Here is a 12,081-nt window from a genome sequence, read left to right as displayed (position 1 = left end):
TGAGCACCATAAACTGGGCTGAAGAACTTAGTTGATTACTACCTGCTACTGACCCAACTTCACTACTTCTAGGTTCAACAACATACAATGTAACATCATCTTGCGAAACTCTAATGTAAGCAATGAATCGTTCAACATCTTCATTGTCGGATAACAAATAAACTTTACATTTTCTCTGATAAGATAACCTAAATCCACTTAGGGGCTCTAAATTCAATTTCTTTGAAACACGTAACATTAGAGTTTCATAAGTTAACTTTTGTAAAGACAGTTTTAGTTGAAGATTCATAGGTAAAGGCATATATTGTAAAACACCATGAACATTCTCCCATGACCCTCCAAAACACAAATCTATCCAAACATGATCAACATTAGATGATTTCATGGTTGTAAATTAATTTACTAAACAGACGAGCTGCGAAACTAAAACCTATTGCCAGATGGGGAATGATGTCGTTGGATATAGGAACGGATGTCGTCGGAGAGAGTGATAGATGGAGATGGAATGAGTTGCGATTTAGGGATTTAGTTTATGATTTGCTGCTGTTGCGTAGTTATATACCCAAAATTTAAGTGTTGCGATTTATAGATTCTCGTTGCGATTTACGGATTATCGTTGCGATTTACAGATTATCGTTGCGATTTACATATTCTCGTTGCGATTAACGTATTCTGGTTGCGATAATCAGAATCGCGTTGCGATTTTACGTATTCTCGTTGCGATTTACGGATACGCGTTGCGATTTTACGTATTCTCGTTGCGATTTACGGATACGCGTTGCGATTTTTACGAATACTCGTTGCGATAGTAAGAATCGCGTTGCGATTTTCATATTCGCGTTGCGATTCTGGAAAATCGCAATGCGAATTTGTACTATCGCATTGCGATTTTCCAGAATCGCGTTGCGATTTTTATTTTGCATTACGATTTTGTTGGTCATTTTGGCAAATCCAAAAAAAGTTGGTTAAAATCGTATATTATAAGGCATTTTTGGTCACTGAGGCGATTTCCTCTAAGCGAAATTATCTAATGTAATATAAATAGAAAAAGGAGGTTGAGATTTGAGAATACGGGAAATGAATGCCTTTAGGGCGGAGCAAGAAATCAACAGATTATTACATGTGTCAGTGCTTGATCTTCACCATCTCAACGAACACATATAAAGGATTAAAATTTGCAGCTGCAACCTAGAGTAATGGCAATTTTGTTTCTCGCATCGGGGTTCTCTTCAAACCCCGAAGAAAATTCTGGTTTTTGTCATTCTCAAAACATGCATAAAGGTAAATTCTCATTCAAACGATTAATGCATCTATGAATATATATATATATGTGTGTGTATGTGTGTGTGTACATGTGAATGTTCATTCCATAGCCTTTTGCGTTTGTGTTCTTCAGATCATGAACATGATAGCAGCCCACCCACTTTCACACAGATCATGATTGCCACTTCCATCAGCATCATCATTGCAGTTTCATCTTCGGAAGCTAAGGGATCAAAAGATCATCCCGAAGCTACGGTCGTGGGACAAAGGCGGTCGTCACATAGATAAAGTGAACGCTTCGCTCACTACGTAGGTAAATAATATCTTTGTCTATTTATATGAACCTCTATGGATCATTCTGTGTCCCTCACGTTTTTCTTTCATACATCTCTAGCCCCCGACCCTTGATTTTGTTTCATATTTCAGCCAGGCAGATGGGATTCAATGATAGAAGATAATGCCCTTTGCTCTGCAAGTTGGCAGCGGAACACATCAGGAAATTAGAAGGTTGTGAGGAGGGTATATATACATTCTTCTCCAGCGAACTTGATGTCGATTCGCTTTTTGTTAAGCTCGTGGAGGAATTCGAGAGATGCATTCTTAGTTATTTTGCATTCCATTGGGGGCATGCAGATCTTATGATTGCCTAGGTAATGATCAAAATGAATACATATGTGTTTGTCTAAATTGTAAATGTGAGAACAAGTAAGAAAAATGAATTGCTTTCTGATTCATTGTTTCAGGTATTAAGTTCTGATGCTGAACCCAAGAGAAAGTTCAAGCAGATTTTTCATGGCAGCAACTAGGTTGGACATTAAATTATTACATTACCTATTTTCATGGCAGGGGAGAATAAATCATGCCTTTTCTAATATAGGGAACAGAGATTTGAGAGGGTGACAGAATCTGAAAGTGGCCAGAGTTTTCACTACATTGGTGAAAGAAATGAAAGCGATGGGGCTTACGTCGACCGACGACTCTCAATGTACAGAAGTGATGGCTCCGGTGGCTCATAGCGATAGAAGTCCGGAGCTGCTTCTCATGGGAGGTGGGATGGGAGCTGGGAAGAGCACTGTGCTTAAAGACATCCTCAAAGAGTAAGCCCTTTGCCATGTATTTCTGTTAAGTAGATGTTCATATTTTCGTTTGAAATGAAGTGGGAAATATGACCGGAAACTAAAACATATGAGCAGACCGTTCTGGGCAGGAGCAGCAGGGAATGCAGTCATGATCGAAGCCGATGCATTCAAAGAGTCAGATGTTATCTATAGAGCCCTCAGCAAACGAGGTCATTCGGACATGGTCCATACAGCTGAATTGGTACGATCCAATATCGGCACTAGCATTTTTTTTATCGAATCATTGTAATGATTTATTGGCACTATCCGAACAGGTGCACCAATCATCTACAGATGCAGCATCGTCCCTTCTACTGACATCGCTCAATGAAGGGCGGGATGTAATTATGGATGGAACATTGTCCTGGATACCATTTGTTTTGCAGACAATAACCATGGCCCGATGTGTGCATCGTCGCAGATATCGCATGGGTGCCGGTTACAAGAAAAACCCTGATGGGACCATAATCGAGAACTATTGGGAACAACTCGAAGAAGAACAAGTTCTGGAAGGAGGCAAAAGGAGGAAACCATACAGAATAGAGCTGGTTGGAGTTGTTTGTGAAGCTTATTTAGCAGTTATTACAGGCATAAGGTACGATACACAGCAGTAGAAAACTTTTTTCCCCTTTCACCATGAGATATACTGATTCCGAAATCGTATCCGATACATACAGGAGAGCTATAATGTGTAAACGAGCCGTAAGGGTGAATTCACAATTGAAATCCCACGAGAGATTTGCAAATGCATTTCCAACATGTTGCCAACCGGTTCAATTTGGAAAGACATTGTACTATCACCCTCAAGATTAAACATTCAGCTGGAGCTGAAGTATACCATCCAGAGAGTGGAAATGATGACTGATGCAAACTCATGAATGCGTGTAAACTCGCAGGAATTGCTGGCTGAGAATCATGTCTAAAATCTCATGCCTTCTGCTATATAAGATTTGTACGACCAAGAAATTTTTGCCTTGCATGAAAGATGTAAATTTATTGTTACTAGCTTAGCCAAGTTTAGATTATGAAACTTCCCATTGACTGTTTAAAATAATCAGTGCTAGAATCAGCAGGTGTGGCTTCTTGGAACTCTGGAAGGGAATTTAAAAGTTTATAATAGAAGAAAAGAGCAATTAGAGCTGTAATTTGGAGAGAAAACTTTCCCAAGTTTAATGCAGACTAATTGAAACTTGATTTAATGGTAGAAACTTAAAATGGAGCCAAATACGAATTCTATATTTTTTAACTATTTCTGGTTCGATTCATGGATATAAGATAACTGGAAATACGGAATGCGAGAATCAAGAGAATTCTCATAATACAGTCGACTGAAAATTACATCTAAATCTGTTCCAACAATCCCCAGCGAAATCAGAAACTTGGACTAAAAAAAATGAGGGTTTTAAAAAAAAGATTGCGATCCACTTAACTGCACTAATTTACAACGCCACCCTACCGACTCTGATCTCATTTCTTTCCCCTAGCCGACGGGGCTCTCCTCGAGCTGGCTTTCTTCGCCGGTGATTTAACGCTCTTTGGCTTTACACTCTTCGCCGGAGATTTTTTAGGTGCGGCGGCCTTCTTTGGAGCAGCAGCCTTCTTCCCTGGAGACGTCCTTGTTGAAGTTCTAGAAGCTTTGGCTGGCTTCTCCGCAGGCTTGGGCTTAGACTTGCTCGCAGCTTTCGACTTGGCAGCTGCAGTAGCCTTCGGCTTCGCTGCCGCAGCAACCTTTGTCTTTGTGGTAGTAGATTTAGCCTTAACGGGAGCCTTCGGTTTAGCCGCCACTTTGGCCTTCGGCTTCGAAACAATTTTAGTCTTTGCCGGAGCTTTAGAAGCCGGTTTAGCACTCTTCGCGGACTTCGCAGCAGGTTTCGACTTAGCCTTAGTGGCTGCCGGTTTCTTCTTCGCCGGAGCAGAAGCAGTTGTCTCCGTCTTCGAAGACCTCGGCGACGGAAGCTTAAATGAACTCTTAACCTTAACCAATTTCCCTGCAGCAACGAGCTTCTTCAAATGGATGAGCAAAAGCTTCCTGAAATTTCCAGGAAGATTCTTCTGTTTCTCTTCAATGAATTTAGTAATAGCGTACTGACTTGAACCGGTCCTCTCTTTCAAACTAACGATCGCATCTTTAATCATCTGCGTCAAATCAATCAGATATCAACACACGAACAGATCTAAAACAACAAGCAATACAAGATCAAACAAACAATAAACAAAGCTTTTGAAATTCGAATCACACAAATACCTCTTCATAAGAAGGATGAGCAGGAGGAGCTCGAGGCTTCTTAGGGGCTGGTGCTTTCTTGGCTTTAGGTTCTTTGGCTTTCTTCGCCTTGACCGGTTTCGATTTGCTCTCAGCTGGCTTGTCTTCCGCCGGTTCTTCAGTTACCTCAACCACGACGGTTGCTTCTTCTTCAGTGGCCATCGAAGCAGAAAGGACGCGCAATTAGGGTTTCGAATAGTGGGAAATTTCTTTGGATCTAATCTCAATGGACCTGAAATTCCGTGTTATGAGGAAGTTAACGGAAATGAAGGGGTTTAAATAGTCAGGTGTAAGAGAGACGGTATCCGTACGGTGAAATATGATTGGTCGCGATAACTAGCACGCGGATCACCATCTTTCATAGAATTTAAATAAAGGCCGTTGGATTAAGGCCTTTATCCACGGTTGAAGACATGAAGAACTGAAGGAAAGGGGAAGAAATTGATGTTTTGAGTAGCTGATCTGTGTTTTTGGTCTCAATTGATTTTAGCATAACTTGAGCTATAGTTGATGGAATTTGATGAGGTTTTTACCATTGTGTAGGTTATTCTATAAGCTTTCTAAGGAATATTTGTTTGAATATTTTTGATTAATCATTTTGGGAGAAATTTGATTTTGAATCTAAATTGATCAAAATCAGAGTTTACAATGATATTATTGTAGTTTCGGACGATCTCAGGAGAATGTTCGGATGCGAATCCAAATTTTTTTCATCACATTTGAAAATAGATTAACTAAGGAGTCTGATGGTTGAAAAAATTTAAAAATCGGACTAGAGTTTGATGGAAAAATATTGCTTGGAATGATGCCGAACTTGAACATGTCCTATTGATGTTCATGTGTGTTATAACTTACTTAACATGTAACCCAGTCCATGGAATGAATTTGAAGGGTGTAATAAAAAAAAATCTTGTGTAATACTCTATGAATACATTATACATATTAATCACGAACATAAAATGAATCGAATCGATCAAAATCATCAATCAATTAATCAATGTATTAAAGCACCTTGTTCCTTCATCCAAATTTTCATATAACTAAAAATTAGTGATATCAAATCATCATATTCCATGATTATCAAGCTAAAACAGCATGTTGGGGATAAATTGTTTGACTTAGTATATCATTCATTCTTTGGTTGTACCATGGCGTCTAATCAAATCAAAATGGTCTAAAATGTTTCATTGAGCATGACATCTATCTCAACTAATTTGTATACGACTCTTAATCCTTATATGCTCTGTATGACATGGGATGCAAATATGCAAGAATATTAAATATGACAAATGGGCAGGCATGTCCATATTCTCCTTTCTTTATAATCATACTCACTTAATATTTTTGTATTTATCACCTACTCATCACTCACTACTGTAAAATTTTCAAACCTACTCCTACCTACATCGGTATATTCTCAAATTCAACACCACACCTACTATCTAACTAGATACCCACCACTATCCCATCTCTGTCTTTACCCACCCATACCTAACAATTTGAGATAGGGGAAATCATGGTTTTCAATTCTAAAAATGTTTATACCCTAACATTTAGTTAAATCACAAGTCACGTATGTCCTATAAAATCTTAAGATTTACATAATAATTTATGAAATTATAATTAAATTCATAATGGTCCAAAATTTACATAGTAGGTAGTTAATGGACTGGCGGATACGAGACGGATAATGTCTCAAACCCATCACCTACTCATACTCACGCCCACTAAACTTATATCAATCTCCACCCCAATTGGAGCGGGTACCGTGCGAAATTCATAAAATTGTACCCGTATGCCATCCTGTTAATGTCATTCGGTGTTTCATCATTTTCTGGATCATTTCCCAAACACTTTCATAGCATTAATGGCACTTTTTCCATGTTGTGTTCTCATTTTTGTTTAGGCAGACGTGGATGCTGATGTTGTTGCATCAGGGTACCAAAGAAGAGAACGTTCAAGAAGTTCAGTTTCAGAGGTGTCGATCTCGATGCTCTCTTGGATATGTCCACTGATGAACTCGTCAAGCTCTTTCCTGCTCATGCTCGCCGAAGGTTACCTCTCGTTATTTTCTCTATTTGATTTTCTTCTTCTTCAATGGATGTTAATTTTGAAATTTAGATATTTCATTTCTGCTATTTTAGGTTTCAGAGGTTTGAAGAGGGAGCCAATGGTTCTGATCAAGAAATCACGTAAGGCTTTGAGTATTCTTCTATTTTCCTTCTTTTTTTCAACTATATGATGAATTAACTGATACTTTAGAGTTTATGTGTGTTTGCTTAATGCGTGGATCTGCATATGTTCTAGTGTTGAGAGTAAAAACTTAAAATGCCTAAGATTTTGGATTAATCTCTCATAATGTTTTTCATAGTATTGTGGTTGGTTGTGTATTTGCTTTCATATGTTAGAGTAGACATAGATAAATTGCATTAATGAACATCCACGGTTTCAAAATGCTTTCTAGATTCAATACCTAGTAGTCTATTGTTCGTAGTGGTTTTCGATATCCACTTTGTTTATATTGCACATCGGGTGATCTGATTTTCTGTAACTCCCTTTCGTAACGGATTACCATATAGTTCTACATTGCAGTTGTTGTTCCCTCTTGCTTGGTTCTCACATAATATTAGTTTCCTGTTTCACAAGCAACCTTGTGGGAAGCTTATGATGCCAGGGCTCATGGCTGTAGTAGCTTGCTATCATTTTCTGTTATATCACCGTACATAAAACTATCATTTCATGACTATCTTTCTTTCCCCTTTGCCCTTATTTTAGCTAATGTAGTGTCATTTTAGCATGTCTCTGTTGCATGAGATTTGTGGATGCTGTTGCAAATTTTGCCAGTGAAGTAGGTAACTGATTTCTTGACTTGTAATAATAAGTTTCCCTTGAACTGCTTTTATTTTATTCCTCGCAAATGATGATCAAAGCAATTATTGGTAGCGACGAATATCGAGAATGTTATTCTGCTGTCTTGAAATAGAAACGGGAGGCTCCACCTGGTGAGAAACCCGAGACGATTAGGACGCACCTCCGCAACATGATTATAGTTCCTGAAATGATCGGTAGTATCATTGGTGTTTATAATGGAAAGACCTTCAATCAAGTGGAAATTAAGCTGAATTCTCGATCTCATACAAGCCAGTAAAGCACGGAAGGCCTGATACTGGTGCCACCCATTCATCCAGGTTTATTCCACTCAAGTGAATGTCTTCACTTGATCATAATCATAAAAACTTCAAATCTTGTCACCAAGGTCACAGCCATAGTCGGGAAATGAAAATTTTGCATACCTAATTTTTTAAGAATATAATATTCTAGTTGTACTATACGCTAATGGGATTGTCTCCGGAAAGTCGGACTAATATACGGCTAATATAAGGCGTTACCGGATATATTAAAATATATTTGACAAATTCGGTTTAGCGCTACTGGAAATATCGAGTAATAATAATGTAATAGGTGGAAATCATGAAAAAATATTAAAAATTTTGGTAACCGGCAAACTTAGCTTGTCGGTTTGTGTCGATATTTTATAAAAATATATTGATCCATAACAATATAACAAGTAAAAAAATGACAAAACTGGTCTATAAATGACAAAACAGGTAAAGCGCTACCGGATATATTGAAAGTGTCAATACTTTATAAAAATGTATTTATCCATAATAATATAACAGGTAAAAAAAATGACAAAACCGGTCTATAAATGACAAAACAGGTAAAGCGCTACTGGATATATTGAAAGTGTCGATACTTTATAAAAATGTATCGATCCATAATAATATAACAGGTAAAAAAATGACAAAACCGGTCTATAAATAACAAAACAGGTAAAGCGCTACCGGATATGTTGATAGTGTCGATACTTTATAAAAATATATCGATCTATAACAATAAACAGGTAATAAAAATGACAAAACCAGTCTATAAATGACAAAACAGGTAAAGCGCTACCATATATGTTGATAGTGTCGATACTTTATTATAAGTATCGACACTTTTGGAATTTAAAAGAGAAGAAATTATAGCGCTAATAAAGTGTCGATACTTTATAAAAATGTATCGATCCATAACAATATGACAGGTAAAAATATGACAAAACCGGTCTTGAAATGATAAAACCGGTAAAGAGCTACCGGATATGTTGATAGTGTCGATATTTTATTATAAGTATCGACACTTTTGAAATTTAAAAGAAAAGAAGTTATAGCACCAATAAAGTGTCGATACTTTATAAAAATGTATCGATCCATAACAATATAACAGGTAAAAATATGACAAAATCGATCTCGAAATGACAAAACCGATAGTAAAAAAATGTGCTCGTGTGGTCATTTTTATTTCAGAATTTTTATTTTTTAATACAAAAAGTTGGATATTTTAAACAAAACCCAGTAAGAAAATAACAAAAACTTTGCAGTAACAAAAGAATAACATTGGAAACCCACCATGTTATCAGTTTCTCAAAGAACAAAAACCCAGAAACAGACATCTCTCAACGCAAACTATTACATTATAATATAATAGGTAATTTACAATGTTACCGGTTTAAATACATATTTAGTTAGAAAATATGTCAATATAAATGCTACCTATTACATTATGTAAGCGTACCTAATATATTATTGTACTTGATAATATTTCCGATTAAATGATATAACATAACAGGTCTAAATTTTAACCGGTTACTTATTTAACAGGTCATTTTAACCGTTTTTTAAGCGTAGCACAGCAGAATTACCCTTCACTAATACGCAAGAAAATTTCACCATTATCCCACAGCTTTACTTATAACTATTCAAGCAAGCTTAAGACTTCAAGGTCGGGGAAAATGGCAGCCTTTTTGGCAATGGAAGAGGGGAATGGAATTGAAATGTGTTGTCAAGCCATGTTAGTTTACGAAGTTCACATGCCTTGTTGTTGCGAGGCTCATACATTCTAAATAATTGGGGGGTGATAACTCAGCTTGCCAGTTTCGTGTGCTCTGGCTGGTTATGTCATATTCACAAGTTTCCAGCTGTATGTACAAAAATGCATAACCTGTTGAATCCTTGAAGGTTCACAGAAACTAACAAATATAACCTAAAATGTGAAAACAAGCATAAAAAAACGATGGCCCAAACTTGGTAGTTGGGAGAAAATTTCGACAGTTTTAGTTTGGTTCCAAAAATCATCACTCCTATGCATGCAGAGCCGGCAGCAGCAGCCCAACTCCCAACTCATGACATGTTGCACATAAAAGAAAATGCAACCCCACAACCCCTTTTTCTGAAAAAATACACCATAGATAACACCAATGGCATCTCATTTAATTCAAAAGGTTCAACCCTTTTTTCATTGCCATGGAAGATGAAATAGTTCTTTACGCTTTAAACCCCACTTTTGGTTCAGCATTAAGCTTGATGCCTGCTTCTAAATTGTTAAAAAGGCTTCCCAGTCCAACTCTCCAATCCCCACCCCAAATAAAAGGGAGGGAAAAAAATGTACATGACTGAGTAGAGCCGACCTTAGTTGATTGAAGGTTGAAGACATGAAGAATTCTTTACCAGAGTTTCCACCATAGTTGATTGAACATTGAAGACATGAAGAATTCTTTAGCAGAGTTTCCACCGAGATTAGGTCATCGTTTGCGATGGTAACTTTGGGTGGTTATGCTCACCTTCATAGGTAACAATAAGCATCGACGGCTCCTCCAAGCACCTCTCCACATGCTTCCTTGCTGGGCAACCTCTCATACTGCTGCATTTATAATATCCCCTGGCACCAAATAAAAAGAAAAAGCGTCTGAGTCGGTATTTTGCAATGGATTCCACTAACCTCACACAACAAATTAGCAAGCTTCCCATAAACACTTTAAAATTGCAATGGAAACTAGCAATACCATTAATCAACAACTTAAAACATAAAAAATTAAAGAATTTCAAGTCCCCTATGGAAGTGACAATCAGATATCACAGATGCTACGATCATAGAGTTCGTTAGTTCCATAACTTTTCTGTTTCAGTCTAAAAGTGCATGTATCTGTATGCACTAAAATTTGTAATGTCAAAAGCAAAACCAAGGTGGCAACACCAAAATTTGTATTGACAATGTATCAAATATCAGTATGTTATATAATGATAATGATTACCTAGGGTGAGGAGAACCCTTAATCGGCTTCTGTCCGTATTTCCTCCACGAATAATCATCAGTTAGGAATATCAGCAAGCTTGTTACTGATAGCAGGCACCTTGATTGATCTCTTTATTCTATGCTTCCTGTCAAAACGATGCAACGAATCAATTGTGAGAAACTAATGTCAAAAGCATAATTCTGTAATGATCCAAAATTGCAAAAAAAAAAAAGTAAAAGGAGAGAATCGAACCTCTTTTTCGAGCAATGGCATTTACCACTACTGCCACATTTGATTCTCCCATCATTTCCCTTGCCCGAGCACTTCTTCTTGTGTTGAGAACCCTGATCCGAGGCTCGAGGTGCCCCGATCAAATGGAAGGCGTTCCCTTTGTGGAAATTAGCTACACTTCCATCAATACTAAGGGAAGAGATGAAAGACCTAGTCGAGGACATGGTAGGCGTGCAGCTAGAGCTATCAAAGTTCAAGTTAATCCCGCTGTTACTCTTCCTTAACAACATCTCAGCTTGAAGCTTCATTTGATGTTGCCGTTGGAGCTGTAACCTTTGTTGCAACTGTTGCTGCTGTTGTTGTTGGAGGAAATTATAGTGGTCGGGTGGTGCCTGTTGGGCGAGATGAAAAGGGGTTTCCCCATTTGAACTCAGTTCCAAAGATGGGTTTCCAGAATACAGAGAACTCTTGGCATGTGAACTCACTTCCTGAACTGAGTTTTCATGAAAACCGAGTTGCAAATCCTTGGATGGACAATCTGGTGGCTTGTGGCGTTGATTGTCCAAAAGGATGCTATGAGGAAAAGGGGTTTGTAATTTCCTCTGCTTCCTCACTCTTGCATGTCCCAAACCAGAATTTAAAAGAGAAACTACTCTTTTGAACCTAAAAACAGCTTCCCCAGTTTCAGCCATTAAATTCCTGTAATGAACTTGATCTTGAGGCTGAGACAAAATACTCAAAACTCTATGGCAGTTCTCTACTGCTGCCTTGTTAGCTTCTTCAACCTCGTCCATATTACCACCAAAAATAATTCCCCAAGCTCAAATTAGATCTTTTTAAACACTAAAAATAAGACCCACCACCCAAACTCAATCTTCAAGTCACCCAAAGACTCAAACAAGGATTGCGTTCTACTTTCCTGAACAGAGAAGTACCAAGAAACGAGTATAAGATTCAACAGGGGCAGTAAAAGAAAGCTAATAAAAAATGAGAGAAACCAAAACAAGGATTAAAGCAGAAACCAAATATCTCTCACCCCACCCCCAAAAAAAAACAGACCTTGTTGGACTTGGTGTTCTCAAGCCCTAAAT

At 37.7% G+C, this 12,081-nt stretch overlaps 1 protein-coding gene and 3 pseudogenes across 1 annotated transcript; 2 read left to right on the top strand and 2 right to left on the bottom strand.

Annotated features, from left to right (window-relative positions):
• Positions 1-1,196: 1,196 nt before the first annotated feature.
• LOC120153362 lies at positions 1,197-3,194 on the top strand (annotated as a pseudogene).
• A 480-nt stretch (positions 3,195-3,674) lies between these two features.
• Positions 3,675-4,909, bottom strand: LOC120153197 (histone H1.2-like). Its single transcript, XM_039165201.1, has 2 exons — positions 4,627-4,909; positions 3,675-4,517 (listed from the first exon to the last, which is right to left on the bottom strand). Exons 1-2 carry the CDS (start codon positions 4,804-4,806, stop codon positions 3,849-3,851), a joined length of 849 nt encoding a protein of 282 aa, XP_039021132.1. The 5' UTR covers positions 4,807-4,909; the 3' UTR covers positions 3,675-3,848.
• A 1,017-nt stretch (positions 4,910-5,926) lies between these two features.
• LOC120153361 lies at positions 5,927-7,851 on the top strand (annotated as a pseudogene).
• Positions 7,852-10,158: 2,307 nt separating this feature from the next.
• LOC120153159 lies at positions 10,159-11,837 on the bottom strand (annotated as a pseudogene).
• Positions 11,838-12,081: the final 244 nt, after the last annotated feature.

Source organism: Hibiscus syriacus, unplaced genomic scaffold (assembly GCF_006381635.1).
Source record: "Hibiscus syriacus cultivar Baekdansim isolate YM2019G1 unplaced genomic scaffold, ASM638163v2 tig00111099_pilon, whole genome shotgun sequence".
Lineage (NCBI taxonomy): Eukaryota > Viridiplantae > Streptophyta > Magnoliopsida > Malvales > Malvaceae > Hibiscus > Hibiscus syriacus.
Note: the sequence above shows the minus strand (reverse complement) of the source record. Positions and strands in the feature narration are given on the sequence as shown.

Excerpts from the sequence above, each read along its gene's own strand:
- LOC120153197 (XM_039165201.1), bottom strand. The coding sequence starts at position 4,806 with ATGGCCACTGAAGAAGAAGCAACCGTCGTGGTTGAGGTAACTGAAGAA. Across the intron at positions 4,518-4,626 it reads CTCATCCTTCTTATGAAGAG|ATGATTAAAGATGCGATCGT; the intron begins GTATTTGTGTGA and ends GATTTGACGCAG.